At 17.0% G+C, this 16,617-nt stretch overlaps 5 protein-coding genes across 5 annotated transcripts; 3 read left to right on the top strand and 2 right to left on the bottom strand.

The window, feature by feature from the left end:
• Positions 1-2,129: 2,129 nt before the first annotated feature.
• PF3D7_0502400 (merozoite surface protein 8) lies at positions 2,130-3,923 on the top strand (the record flags this gene model as incomplete). Its single annotated transcript, XM_001351547.1, has 1 exon — positions 2,130-3,923. One exon carries the CDS (start codon positions 2,130-2,132, stop codon positions 3,921-3,923), a length of 1,794 nt encoding a protein of 597 aa, XP_001351583.1.
• A 1,959-nt stretch (positions 3,924-5,882) lies between these two features.
• On the top strand, positions 5,883-6,746 carry PF3D7_0502300 (conserved Plasmodium protein, unknown function; the record flags this gene model as incomplete). Its single annotated transcript, XM_001351546.1, has 1 exon — positions 5,883-6,746. One exon carries the CDS (start codon positions 5,883-5,885, stop codon positions 6,744-6,746), a length of 864 nt encoding a protein of 287 aa, XP_001351582.1.
• A 1,337-nt stretch (positions 6,747-8,083) lies between these two features.
• PF3D7_0502200 (protein Mpv17, putative) lies at positions 8,084-9,565 on the bottom strand (the record flags this gene model as incomplete). Its single annotated transcript, XM_001351545.1, has 2 exons — positions 8,084-9,336; positions 9,487-9,565. The coding sequence occupies 2 exons, from the start codon at positions 9,563-9,565 to the stop codon at positions 8,084-8,086; spliced, it is 1,332 nt and encodes a 443-aa protein (XP_001351581.1).
• Positions 9,566-10,923: 1,358 nt separating this feature from the next.
• On the top strand, positions 10,924-11,628 carry PF3D7_0502100 (HCNGP-like protein; the record flags this gene model as incomplete). Its single annotated transcript, XM_001351544.1, has 1 exon — positions 10,924-11,628. One exon carries the CDS (start codon positions 10,924-10,926, stop codon positions 11,626-11,628), a length of 705 nt encoding a protein of 234 aa, XP_001351580.1.
• A 297-nt stretch (positions 11,629-11,925) lies between these two features.
• PF3D7_0502000 (vacuolar protein sorting-associated protein 11, putative) lies at positions 11,926-16,164 on the bottom strand (the record flags this gene model as incomplete). The annotated part of the gene is made up of 3 exons (XM_001351543.1): positions 11,926-15,499; positions 15,716-15,905; positions 16,110-16,164. The coding sequence occupies 3 exons, from the start codon at positions 16,162-16,164 to the stop codon at positions 11,926-11,928; spliced, it is 3,819 nt and encodes a 1,272-aa protein (XP_001351579.1).
• Between the last annotated feature and the right edge of the window lie 453 nt (positions 16,165-16,617).

The raw sequence follows: 16,617 nt of genomic DNA, 5'->3' as shown, positions 1-16,617 counted from the left end.
TATATATATATATATAGCTCGATTTTAATATACATACACGTATAGTTAATATACCTTTTTTTTTTTAAAAATCAAATAGGGAAAATAATGAGATACAAGGGGGATTTAAATGATAAGAAATATATGCTTTAAAAATTGAGTTTTTTAAATATCTATATGAATAACATTTTTGTATTTTTAAAATTACATTATATGTTTACTAAAAGTATAATTTGATCTCATTCTTTATCTTATATTTAGAAAAAAAAAAAAAATACATACATATATATATATATATATATATACATATTTATGGTAAATATCCGTACATTATATTACATTTAAGAAAATATTTTCTACAAATAAAAAAGGCTACCTTGTAAGATATTTGTTTGGCTATGGGACATTTTTTTTTTTTTTTTTTTATATACATATTTAAATATATTATAAAAAAAAAAAGGAAAAAAAAAATGTGTACTTAAAAAAAAAAAATTATATATACATAAATATATATATATATATATATATATATATATATATATTATGTTTTTTTCTTCAAAAACATATATGCAAATAAATATTTATCATTTCATATATATTATATTTTGTGTACGAAAAAATAAATTATCCTCATTTAAAAAAAAAAAAGAAGAAGAATATATGTTTAGAGAATGTGTTTGTTTTTTATTTTTTCATGATATAGAATTAAAAACATAAATATATATATTTTTATGTATTACAAAATTTATTATGACAAAAAAATATATAAAACTACAAAAGGTAAATGAAAAAATTTATTAGTTTAAATATATATGTTCTATTTTTATATTATTGTACGTTGTTATTATATATATATATATTATATATATATATAATATAATATATATTTTTTTTTTCCCTCAAAACTATTTTATTAATTATAGAATATTGAAGTACAAAATTTAAAATAAGTCCCATCAGAAAAAAAAAGAAAAAATAAACATATATTTATAAAAAAATATCAAAAATTTTTACATTTATTATTTTTTTTTATGATTATTATTATATTTTTTTTTTACCTTTTATATTATTTATGATGTTGGATTTTATATAAAAGTATATTATTATATATATATTATATTTAATTTATATGTTATTTTTATTTTTATATGTATACAATTTTTTTTTTTTTTTTTTTTATTTGCATGCGGTGTTCATAATATTAAAAAAATAATTTATAGTTAAATTATATTATTATATATTATATATATATATATATAATATAATATAATATAATATATTATTATGAAAGTATAGGTCTTGGACTTCTATAATAAATATTAAAAAAATATTTGTACTTAAAATTTATTATATATAATATATATATATATATATATATATATATATATATATATATAGAAATAAAACATCTTAAATATTTTTTATTATATATAATAAATTATTTTATTTTATGATACATATATTATATCATATATATAATATAATATATATATTTATATAATATATTTAAATTAATAATATATAAATTAATACCATACGTATTGAAATATTCTCGTAGCGTTTTTCAGAAATTATTTTTTTAATATTTTATATATATAGAGTAATATTCTATATAACATATTAATTCGTTAAAAAAAATTCAGACTAATAAAATATTTTATATTTTTATATTGTATGATGTTATTTTTATTTTTGCATATTAATTTTTATATTTTTATTTGAAATATATATAAAGATATAATATTAAATATATATGTATATATAATATTTATTTATTATATTATATTTTATTTTTTCATTGCGTAAATGTAGGAAAAATATTATATTATATTATAAATGGATATATAAATATATATAATATATATATATAATAAATTATTTCTATATATATCTATGTATAAAAAAAGAATAATATTTTGTATTCAGAATTATTCATTTATATTATATATATATTTTAATATATTTTAATAATATTTTAGAAATTATATAAAAGAATAGGCATAATAATAATAATATATATATATATATAATATATGTATGTATAAATAATAATTACATAGTATAATTTTTTATATTTTCATTTTTATTTTATTTTTATTTTATTTTTATTATTATTTTTTTTTTTTTTGTTTGTAATTTTTTATTTAAAAATGGTGTTCAAAAGTTCGTACATATTTTTCTTTCTCTTCCTTGTGATACTTTATTTTAATAACGTTGTAGAAGGGGAGAATGGAACTACAAATATCGAAAATAATCCTGGAAATAATGGTAATATGGGACCATCAGGACCAAAAGATAAAGACAAGAATATTGAAAAGGATGTAAATCACAACATGAGTATGAATAATAATAATAATAATAATAATAATAATAATAATAATGACAATAATAATAATATAAATAACAATAATAATAATAATATAAATAACAACAACAATAATAATAATAATAATGGTAATGGATTTTCAAATTTTTTTAATAAACTTTTTGGAAAAAAAAAAGATAACAAAAAAGAGGGAGAAGAAAAAAATGAAGAAGATTTAAATAGTAATAAGAACATTGAAAGTAATAAGGGGAGTGCTGTAACTTCTAATGTAGGGGATACAAATAATGACGCAAAAGCAAGGGACAACAATAATAATGATGATAATGATGATAATGACGAGAATGATGATAATGATGATAATGATGATATTGATGAGATTGATGAACGTGATGATAATGATGATAATGGTGATGATGATGATGATAATGATGATGACGATGATAATAATGATAATAATAATAAAAATAATAGTAATAATTTAACGGATACAAAAAAGGAAGGGGAGAAAATTGATTTAGGAGTTCAAAATAAAAAACAAAATATTTTTTCAACCAACAATAAAGGATTAAATAAATATAATATAGATAATGAATTAAAAGAAGTAGATGCACTTTTGAAAAATGATAATTATATTTTAAACAAATACCATGTTTCATTTTTTAATAATTTTGAAGAAGATACATATAATAAGAAGAAATTTATAAGACCGTATGATCTTAGCTTGTTAAAAAGTATATTAATATATAGACAAAGAGTAACAAGAAATTGTGTTAATGTTTTTCAAGATTTCAATGCTGTTTTTGGTAAATGTTATAATAAAGATGACACTAAATTAAGTATTACTCGTGATAAAGTTAAAAAAGAGTTAAGTAGGAAAAATAGAAATTTTGTAGAATATTTAATTGAAATGTTAGAAAATACCCTTAATAGTATGAATGATGATTTTATTAATAAAGATAATTTTGATTTAAATAATTATGTTAAAGAATTTGAATTAATAAATTATTTATTAATACATGAAGATTCAGATATATTTTTAGAAACATATAATTTAATAAGTGGATTAAATTCAAACATAGAAGAAACATCTATTGAAAAGCTTAAATATGCAATATTACAAGGAAAACAAATCAATTACAAAATTAAGGATGATATTTATTATATCCTTAAAAATGCATATGCGAAATATTTTAAAATTGATGTATATAAAAAAGGAAAATTATTATATCCAACTTTATATTATCATAGAAATGCATTTATAAAATCTTTTGTAGTCGAATTTTTTAATAATAATAAAGTATGTGAGAATACAAAGTGTCCTCTTAATTCCAATTGTTATGTTATAGATGATGAAGAAACCTGTAGATGTCTACCTGGATTTAATAATATAAAAATTGATGATGAAATGAATTGTGTAAGGGATGATACATTAGATTGTTCTAGAAATAATGGAGGATGTGATATACATGCTAAATGTTCCTTTATAAATAAACAAATTGTGTGTGAATGTAAGGATAAATTTGAAGGTGATGGAATATATTGTTCCTATTCTTTTTTTAGTTCAATACATAATTTTATATTCTTTTTTATATTGTGTCTATTTATTTTTATTTTATAGTCTAGGGAAATTCTGTATATTTTTTTTTTTTTTTTATCATACCATAAAAAAAAAATATATAAATTATATATATATATATATATATAAGTAAATTTCCATTTTTTTTTTTTTTTTTTTTTTTTTTTTTTCTTATAAACAAATTAATTTTACAAAAAAATATTTATATGATTAAATAAATATATATATATTTAACTTTAAACGAAATTAAGTATAACAACTAATAATATTTTTTTTTTTAACTTATACGTTATAGTTAAAATTATTATTATACCTGCATTTGATATACAAAAATATTAATTATACATATATATATATATATATATATAATTTTATATTAGTTGTATATAATGAGGATTAATTGTGTTCCATAGGGTTTAATATATCTTCAATTTTTTTATCGAATTCTTCTATCCTTAATAAATCTATTTACAGTCCTTGTTGATTCATTTTTATAATTATCAGTTTGCTTTATCTTATGAGCAAGTGAATTATATAAATATGTATGATATGATAATGTATTATATCTATTTTAATATTGTCCTTCCTTATTTCCACGTTTAATGTAATTTGTTTTGTCTTTTTTTTGTTCTTGTTATCTTTTTTTTTTTTTTTTTTTTTTTTTTTTTCTTCTTCATCTTCATTAATTATTTTGATTTGTTCTCCTGATTGTAAAATAACTTTCTTTATCGCTTTTCAAATATTTCAGATTTAGGGTTTTTATCTTAATAATAAGAGACATAATGTATACAAAGTATATAATATTTTTCTTTTATTTGTTCCATTTTTATGTATATTTTCCAAATATTTGTCAAATAAATGACTTAATATATATATATAATATAAACCTTTTGAGTGTGTCTTATTTTCACATTTTGAAGGATTGTAATATAAATGCAAAGTTGTTCATGGTTCTCGTGTTATATTTTGGAGAATAACATTTATTTTTTGAAAAGGATATTTGTTAATATAAAATATATATATATATATATATATATATATGTATATGTACTTATATTATTGTTTGTAATATTTGGTACTTATTTATTAAATATAGATTATTGTGAAAAGATGTTATAGAAGAAATTGTGTACATATATGGGAATTAAAAATACAAGAATAAATAATTAACTATTTCAAGAACCTTAAAATGTCATAAATTATATATATAAATATATTTTTTTTTTTTTTTTGAGTTTTTTTATATATATTTTTATTGTATATTTTTTTTTTTTTTTTTTTTTTTATTTTATTCTTTTTGCATTCATTACAACAGAACAAAAATATTAATTTTAATCATGTGCAAAAAAAAAAAAAATTTTATTTTTTATTTTTTATTTTTTTTTTTCAATTTTCTTACTTTTTTTAAATAAGCATAATTTTATTCTTTTTTTTTTTTTTTCTGTTGTAAAATCCATGCATACATGTTTGTCTTTTTTTTTTTTTTTTTTTTTTTTCATAAATATATATATATATATATATATATATATGTTGAAATTAAGACATTATTTATTTGATAACTGAAAAAATAAAATTTTGGTTAAGAGCTTACGAAAATATTATAAAAAATTGTATATGTTGATCAATCGTCATATAATTTCTTAATTTTTTTTTTTTTTTTTAAGTGTTTTAAAATATATATATATATATATATATATATATAAATATATACAACCTGCGTACAAAATATGTACTTTATTTTTGATACTTATAAACATTAAATAAATAAATAAATAAATATATATATATATATATATATATATATATATATATATATTTGAACATTCCCGAACGTATATATAAATATATATTATTTATTTATTTCCATTTTTAGTATATATAATTTTTTTTTGTTGTTGCATTTTATTTGTTTTGTAGACTTCCATAATAAAGATATATATATATATATATTTATATTTATTTATTTATTTGTTTGTTTATTTTTTTAATTTTTGTGTATCCATGGGTAATAGCTGCAAGAATATTATAAGAACTCGACGGGAGAATTATTCTGCCGATATTTATAACGAACGATTTGATTTTCGAAAGGACGTGAACTGTCATGTGGATAAGCTGAAATATTTTAATGATATATATGTTAAGAAAAAAGGAAAATGTGATGATATGAAAAGAAAAGAAGATGATAAATTATCCTGTTCTTCTGTCGATGATGATTGTTATTTAATTCAAAGTAACACTGTTGGTTATGTTGATGAATTATATAGTATCTTAGGTAATAAAAAACGAATTACAATAAAAAAAAAAGTTGATGATAAATCAGATATGGAAGAATATCTTATAATAGAAAAAAAAATAAAAGTTAAAAGAAAGAAAAAAAAAGGAAAGGATAAAAAATATAAAGAAGAAATCGAAAAATATATAATAAATAATGAAAAGAATAAAATGAGTGAAAAAAAAAGGAGTAATCATAAAACAAAAGATAAAATGATAAAATGTGATAAAGATAATATATATGTTGAAGAGAATTATAAAATATATAATAAAAGTAAAGATGATCATTTCATTTTCCCTTCACCTGATAAAAATAAAAATATTAATAAAAAGAATAATAATAATAATAATAAAAAGAATAAATCTAGATCTCATTCAAAAAATACTGAAATGGAAACATGGTGTAGTTCATCAAATGATAAGTATGATATTTTTGAACAAGACAGAAGATATCTCTTAAAAAAAAGAAAAGAAAATGCTGATAAGAAGAATAATGAAAATAATGAAACGGAATCCCAGCATGATAATTCCAATGATTCATCAGACAAGAAATTTTATAAGACGAACAAAAAATATAAAGACCCATTTGAATGATAAAAATGGATAAAAAAAAAAATATATATATATATATATATGCTATATTTTAACGTATTTAAATATACCATCCAAGAAAAAAATAAATAAATAAAAATATATATATATATATATATATATAATGTAAATATAAAACTAATTAAATAAATATGTTTTCTTTTTTTTTACATTTTGTAAGATACCCTAGCCTTTTTAATATAAGATGCTATTTATGCATTTCTTTTACTTTTGTTTTATTTTGACAAACTTGTAAGAAACACACACACACACATATATATATATATATATGATATTTTATTTGTTTATTTAATTAAATGGATTATTTATATTTTATTTTTTGTTTATTTAATTAAATGGATTATTTATATTTTATTTTTTGGTTATTTATTTAATATTTTCTTATTATATATCTTAAAAAGTTAATAAAAAGGCTATTATTATGCAAACGTGAAAGAAAAAAAAAAAATATATATAAATATAAATATAAATATATATATATATATATATATATATATATATATATATATATATATTATATAATAAATAATTTAAAATTTTAAAAAATTAACAAATAAATTAAAAAAAAAATATATAAAATAATTAGATAATTAAATACACATATAAAATGAATAAATTTTAAAAACAATTAGAGCAGAATTGATAACATCATCTGAAAAAAAATATAGGAAATTATAAAATAACAATTTCATATAAAATTAAAAAAATATAATAAAAACTTCATAAATTTAATTTAGTTTTCATTATTATTTCAATGAAAAGAATAAATAAATAAATAAAAAAAAAAATATATATATATATATATATACAATATAAGAAAATGTTATAAATATATTTATATATGTAATGAATTTAATTTTAATGAATATGCCAATTTATTTGACATAAAATTCCCCAGCAATTTACGTATATATATATATATATGACTAACTATACTTATTATATTATAGGATTCTTTAAAATTGTTATGATATAATTATATATATTTTTGTCTGAATATGAAATTTTTCCTTTCTCTCTAACAACAAAAAAAAAAAAAAAAAAAAAAAAAAAAAGTATATATATATATATATATATATATATGGTAGATGAAGAGAATAGAATAAAATATAACAATTCACCCCTCTGAATATTGGAATTATAGGTATCTCCTTAGATATATATAAAAATGTGTACAAAGAAATACATATAAAAGAATTTATATACCTATATGGTTATTTATTTTGTTCATTACTATATATTGTATAAACTTACATGTTTTTCCTTAATTGTTCAATACTTATTTTTTTATTTTATTTTATTTTTTTTTTATTTTTTTTTTATTTTTTGTTGGCACACCATGAGAGAAAAATGACCCAAAAAAAATCAGCAAAAAAAACAACGGTAGCTTGATAAATTCTTGGAACAAAAACAAAATTAATTAGAGTTAGTGGTGTCCATGTCATTAAGGATATGAAGAAAACTTTCATACCTGTATTAACTATTTTATCAATAATTTCTGATTTCCTTTGATTTTTTAGTATACCATTATAAAAGAAGAAAATAGTCAAATGTATAGGACCAAAAATAAAATTATCAAATAAAGTTGGGATAAAAGATTTATATAAAAATGTATTAGGTTTTGATTTAATAAAATTGGCTAATATTTTACCATACCACCATGTCATAATTGGTCCTTCTAATGTTAATCCTATGAGTGCCATTCTTAATGTTCTTAAAAAATCATATTCTACGTCATTATTATTTTTATGTACTTCCATCATTTGACATGTTAGATCAGCTATAAAATATAATGTACCAGCTATTATACAATTCATTAATAATAAATGTTTTTCAAATAAATTATTCATAAATAAAGATAATTTTCTAACAAATATATATGAAAGAAATCCTTTTTTTTTGGGATATTTAGTTGCATATTTCATATCACGTGCTACATCATCTAAATTGATATTCGTTTCTATATGCGGGAAGTTTTTTTTTTCTTGTATTTTCTTATTATTACTATATACATTTTGTACATTTTTACTTGGATAAACATTTCTTTTATCATATCTCGAGTATTTTATATTATGTAAAGTGCACACATTATTTTTTATTTGTATTTGGTATAAATATTTTTTGTTACTATTGTTATTTCCTATATTATTAAAAATGCAATTCGCATATCTATTTATATTATTTGTATAACTATTTATTTTCTTATGGTTTATGGGATTATTCTGGTCATTCTTAATATAATAAATAGAATTATTTTTATTCATATAATCACAATTACTGTTATGTATATGTTGTTCTGTTTTTTCCTTATTTATTTGATATTGATTATATTTTAAACAATTGTCAATGTTATAATAATAAGCATTTTCGTTATTTATAACATTTTGTTTATTATTATTAATTTTAGTATATGTTTGGAAATTTTTGTTTTTTAGGTCGTCTTTTTTCAATTCGTTTAATGTATTAAAAGTATTAAGGTAAAATGAATTATTATTTAGTTTGTATCTAATTTTATCTGGTAATTTTAAGTTGTTATATATATCCGTGACATACCATCTTTTAAAATAATAATCTAAAGAGAAAAAATAAATACACATAAAGGTGGTTAATCGTAAAAATAATGTGCATAAAATAAATGAATTTAGAATTTTATATTATTAATAAATTGTTTTATTTTTTATTTATTTTATTTTATTTTTTTTTATTTTTTTTTTCTGCATACCTAAATAGGAAGAGTTCACATTTTTTGCTATAATTTTTATATGTTTTCTTTTTATGTCCATATAAGCATTAATAAACATTATATGTTATTATTTTTCAATAAGTTATATACAACAAGGGTATAAAACACATATAATATATAAATGAATAAATATATATATATATTTATTTATTTATTTTTTTGTATTTTGTCCAACAGTTGTATATTTTATGGAAAATTATTAAAGTTGGGTTAATATTTGTTATACCTTAAGGTATATGTAAAAATGAATAAAATATATATAATATATATATTATATATGTGTGTAATATATTTCATACAAAACTAAAACAAAAAAAAAAAAAAAAAAAAAAAAAAAAAAAAAAGTAAAACAAAGAAAATTACATTTTTTACTCATATATACTTTCATTATACTTTCTATAATTTTAAAATAATATGAATTTAGAATAATACAATTTATGACATGTACTTTTTTTTTTTTTTTCTTTTTTCTTTTATTTATTAAGAAAAATATGAATAATGATATATTTTATAAGTACATTATAGGATAAATTACAGAACAAATGAAAAGTTTAATAAATTCATAAATAAATAATAAATATTATATATATATATATACATATATATATTTATACCTAATTTTTGGTATTATGTAAAAAGGTACTAAACATAATAATAAAAATATTCATATTTTTAAAAAAAAAAGGATTACAAATTATGTCAATTCACCCTTTATTTTAACTTTTTTGTTAAGAAATTTTTATATATATTATTTATATAAATTTAATATAAACAAAAATATGAAAGTTTGACAATAAGGCAAAAAAAAAAAAAAAAAAAAAAAAAAAAAAAAAAAAATATACATATATACATTATATTTTGAATATACCTATATATATATATATATATTTATATATATAATTTATTTTTCACCATAAGCCATTCGATGCATTAGAAAAAAAAAAAAAAATATAAATAATATATAATTATATATATATGATATGTATGATGATATTTATATATATTATTAAAATATAAGAATTGGATACTTATTATTTTATTTTACCTTATGAGAAATATATTCTTCTCTTATTTAATTTTTAGTTCCTATTATTTTATTTTTTTATCTTATCTTTTATTTATTTGCTTATATTTGTTTTTTTCTTATATGATTTGATCTTGTAAAAATATTTTAACAATGATAAGAATGACCATTTTGTGGTATATATGTAAAATGTTATGAAGATTAAGTAATATATGTATTTTTTTTTTTTTTCTTTTTTTTTTTTGGAAAGAAAAGAAATAAATATATGTTTACACATATATTTTTCTTTTGATTATATATACATATATATATATATATATATATAATGTGTTATATATATGCTATTTATATTTTTTTATAAATTAAAATATTAATTTATAACTTCATGTAGAATGAATTTAGTTGATTATGAAATATCAAGTGACGAGGAAAATGAAGAAGATGAGAAAGATGTAAAAGGAAAAATATACGAAAGATCCGATGAACATATTGAAAATTTTCCAGAATTATCAAATGATCTTGTTAATAATAAAAATGAAAAGAATCATATTACATATAATGATGATTCTTTTTTATTAAAAGAGGGAGAAAAACAAAAAAAGGATTTGATAAGAGATGGTTGTGAAGAAAAATTTATAAATAATGAAAATATTACTACTATACCAATAGATATATGTGATGATAAGAATGATAAAGAAAAAAATAATATAATAAATAATAAAAAAGAAGATAATAATAATGTTAATATTTTTAATAAGGACGATTTTTTATATATGAATATAGATGAAAATAATTTTGATGAAATATTTAATATATCGGAAAATGAATACTCAGATATATTAAATACAAAAATTGAAGAATTATCAAAATTGTATGAACTAAATTTAACCATAAATAAAAATATTATTAATTCGAATGAATATAAAAATCCATGTATTCTAGAAAAAATCATGGAAATATTTCAAATTGATGTGTATTCGTCTAATTATCCATTACATATTTATAATCCGAAATTTTTTTCGTCACTTGATTTGTTTAATGAAAGAAGTCAAGAAAATATTCAAAATAAGGTTAATACAAAATGGTCAAATGTATAGAAATTATATATATATTATCACATTTTATATAAGGTTTAAATTAAATCATGTCACATGAAAAGTTTATTAATTTGTTTATAAAAATATATTTTTTTTTTGTAACAAAAACAAATTTTACAATATAAAAATATATATATATATATATATATATGATCATATTGATAGAATAAAAGATATGGATATACAAAATGAAAAATGTATTAGGTTATATACATACATATATATATACACACATACATATATATACACACAAATATATATACACATATATATATACAACTGGTCATATCTTATTAATCATTTTGGTGTAATTCCATAGGAAAGGTAATTGGATATATAAGAAAATTTATCAGTTGATCCTTGTAAGTATTTAAAGAATTCATCAAAATTTTGAATTGAATTGATCGCCTTTTCTTTTAATAATTTTTTTTCCTTATCCTTATTATGACATAATATACAGACATTGTTATCCTTTAAACAATAAGAATGGTATGAATGTTTACATAAAAAATGAATCATTGGCACTGATAAAATTTCTTTACATATAGAACAATAAGCATTATCTATTAAATAAAAATTATATTTTTTTTTTAATTGTTTTTTCTTTATTTTTTCCAATTCTTTTTTATCCTTTTCTATTTCTATACATTTGTCATTTATATTTTTATTCATATCATTCATATATGCTACTACCATATTTTGTATACAGCTATAACTTTTGTTATATTTTTTTAAAATTTGAATTAAGTTGAATATACTTAAGTTCATATCTTGTCTTATTTTTTTTATAAATTTAATTAAATACTTTTCATCATTTAACATAGAAAGATAATAAAAAATATAATTATATGATAAGGAACCATTTAACTTTAAATGGTTAATACATATGTTATATATAACTTTTTGGAAATTTCTATTTAATATTTTATAACTACTGTTTATTTGCATTGTTTGTTCATTTGGTTTATGTTCATCCATATTTATTTTGTTTATTTTACCTTTTGTATTATTTATGAATTTGTGAATAGAGAACAAAAGTGATATATCATATTTGTTCATTTGTGTTGATGTATATATCAAACCTTTATTATAATTATATATAGATAATAATAATACAGATAAGAAGTTAATATTTTTATCCTTATTATTCTGGATTAATTTATCTATGTTAAATGTTAGGATATTGTTTTGTTCATTGGTTTCATCTTTATTAATTATTTTATTTGTTGTACTGTTTCCTTTTTGTTTATTTGTTTGGATGTTTGTTTGTTTGATTGATTGATTGTTTGTTTGATTGATTGATTGATTGTTTGATTGATTGATTGATTGTTTGTTTGTTTGTTTGCTTGATTGATTGTTTGTTTGTTTGCTTGATTGATTGTTTGTTTGATTTTCTTCTTGCATTGATTTTTTATATTTTTGTAATAATATTTGTATTACAGTTACAAATAATATATAATCATATTCTCCATTAAATATATCCAATTGTAAATTTGTTTTATTTATTAAGTTAACAGCCGTTGTAGATTCTTGTGAATTATTATCGTCTGATAAATTATGACTATCACTAGGAATGCCATTGTGATTTTGATTGTTATCCTTTTCATATAAAAGGAATGAATTTATTTTATTTTTTTGTTTGGTTACAGAATTTAATTCATCACTATCATGATACATGTTTGAATAATGATGTTTTTGTTTTTCTTGTATATGATTTATTTTATTTATATTTACATTTTTATCAAGAAATTTGACAATAAACATAAAAAGAAAATCGATATTATCTAAAAATAAGGGGATAAAAATTGTTAGATTTATATTGTACTTTTTAATTATTTTTTTTAATAAGTAGATTGTTAGTTGTGGGTAATATTTAATAAATTTATAACCATATTTAAATAATAAGATACAAATATTTTCGACATCTAACTTAAAAATATATTTTAAGCTTTTTTCATAATTTTCATATTTTTCAATTAATATAGAAACATATGTGAAATGGTCCTTATATTTTTTTGACAGATTTAATACTATATTATAATAACCCGCATTTAATAAAAATTTGTATGTTTTATTTAAATTAATTTTGTCTTTGTTTTTTTTAATGAAGGATATCATTTTTTTTTTTTTACATTGCTTTTTATAACATGATAATAACATCATAGTATGTTCATCGTTAAAGTGATGATATACATGTAATTTCTCTAAATATATGGTTAAATATTCATATAAATCTAAATTTAAATATTTATGTATAACATAGGATGTTTCTAAATAATTAATTGTTTGAATATATTCATATATAGCATTTTCATATTGTTCTTTTTCAAATAAAAAATCTGCATATATTTTATGTATGAAATTTATATTAATTATTTGATAATTTTTATTTAAATTTGCATATTTAATTAACCATTGATATAATTTTTTTTTTTTGAACATATTTATAATTTCGTTAATGTTTCTTTCTTTTAATATTATTTTAATTTGATTTCGACAATTTTTAAAGAATTTATTTAACGTAAACATATTTTCATTAAAAAATTTATTGGTATCATTATTTTTTTCATCTTTTGATAAGCTCATAGTTATATCATTTTGATTTGTTTGTTTTTTTAGTGTATCATGATTAATATTATCTTTTGTATGATTTAAGTTATATAATTCTTTTTTGATATCTGTATTTACATCTTCATTAAGAAAAAAATCATTAGTTATATATTTATAATGATTAACTTCGCTGTTATAAATAGTATTGTTGGTAGAATCTACAGTGTTGTTCTTATTATATATTTCTACATCTTTTTGTTCATTTTTTAATTTATATTTTTTTTCTTCTTGTTTACATATATTGATATTATTAGTAACATGATCTCTTTTTAGAATCTTTAAAGCGTCTCCATCTAATTTAGAATGTAATTTTAATTTTAGTTGTTCATAGAAGTAAAATTTATCTACTTTTATTTCTGGTTTGGATATTTCCTCTTCTATTAATAAGCAGAATAAATTATTGAAGAAAATAACATTACTTATAGGTTCATTCAATAATAAAGTTGAGACTAGTAATTTCATATCTTCATAAATGATATAAATATGAAGGAAAAATTTTTTATTAACTTCTTTTAATAAAATTAAATAAAATTTGCAAGAAAATAAATTAATTATTTTATTTTCTAAAAGAATAAATTCAAAACTTAGGTTATTTAAATTCAAAACAAAAAGGACGTTATACATATTTTGGCATATATATAAAACATTAAGATCTTCATTATATATAGATAAGATTGGTTCATCATTATTTTCCAGAGTGTTATTATTTATATGGTCTTTCACCCCATTAATATTATTATTATTATTATTATTATTTGATATGTCATTATAATTGTTATGTGTTATATTATTAGATGAAGTATTTTTTTCATTATTATCCTTTTTTGGGTCATTATTTGATACATCATTTATTTTATTTATATGCTTTTTTTTATTATTTATAGATTCTCTGAGGTAGGATAAATTTAAATTGAAACTATCAATAAGTGTATAACTAATATGGGAATTTTTAATATCTAATTGGTATATATATACATATGAATTTTTTATTACTAACAAGATATGATTTTTTGACAAATAGATATTTTCAATAAGTTCTTTTCCGTCTTCTATTAATTCACTTTGATTTATACTATAATCTTTATTTAAGAAATAAAAAGTAATTTTCTTATTTTCTAATGTTATTATATATTCATTACATTTTGCTATCAGTGTCTTTTTAATGTTATTAATATTTTTGCTTAACTGAATTTTTTTCAAAAGTGTAAAGTTGCATTCCCTAATATTGTAAACACTACAAATCAGTGAATTCTTCCCTTTCCTATAGGAACATAAAAAAAAAAAAAAAATATACATATATATATATATATATATATATATGTGTATACTCATTTTTGTTATTATTTGAATATCCCATGTAAATATAAATATAAAGGATATCATTTTATACACTAAATAAAATAAATATATAAAAGAAAAATTAAAAAATAATATATAATAAATAAATAAAAATATAAATCTATATATATTTCATTACCCTAAAACAATAAGATTCTTATTTTTCTCATTAAAAAGGAAATCAACTACATACAGATCTGTATTTATTGTAATAACATTTAAGGAAGACGGATCAATGATCAGAATTTTGTCTAGAAATACATTTATAAATTTATTGGATGATGAAAAATATATCCCTTCATAAGAGTTTATAAAATTTTTTATATCATCTACAAAAATAAAGATATGAATGTTAGTTATATATGTATTAATAAATCAAGATCTGTTTCTTTTTGGTTTCATATATGTTTCTTCGATTATGATATATTACATAATTTTTATTTATTATATTATATTATAACATGTCATTTTTTTTTTTTTTTTTTTTTTTGTTTTTTGTTTTGTTTTGTTTTACTTTATTTTTTTTTTTTTACCTGTATCTTTTGAATTATCCTTGTCAAAAAGAGGCAAATTTCTAAAATTGAACATTTTGCTATATTTATATTATTTAATACATAATCTATTACATTTTTAAATATATTTTACAAAAAAAAAAAATTAGGAAATAAATATTTTTGATAATGAAGAAAATGTTACTAATCTCCACTATTAAATGGTAACTTTATGCTTTTTCTTTAATTTTATAAATACAACTATATATTCAATGTGGGGAATTTTTTACAAATACTTTTAAGGTGTTTTTATTTTATTTTATTCTTTTTATGGAAGAATATATATATATATATATATATATATAATATATAAGTATTCTATTTGGAAAACTTATTATATATATATAATAATATTAGATGTATGTAATTATATATATTTAATTAAAATTAAATTCTTTTTATGTTATCATAAATATATTTTTTAAAAAATATATAATAATAATTTTAAATGATTAGATGAAATATATATTATATGTATATATATATATAT

The sequence above is a fragment of the Plasmodium falciparum genome (genome assembly GCF_000002765.6).
Source record: "Plasmodium falciparum 3D7 genome assembly, chromosome: 5".
Taxonomy (NCBI): domain Eukaryota; phylum Apicomplexa; class Aconoidasida; order Haemosporida; family Plasmodiidae; genus Plasmodium; species Plasmodium falciparum.
Note: the sequence above shows the minus strand (reverse complement) of the source record. Positions and strands in the feature narration are given on the sequence as shown.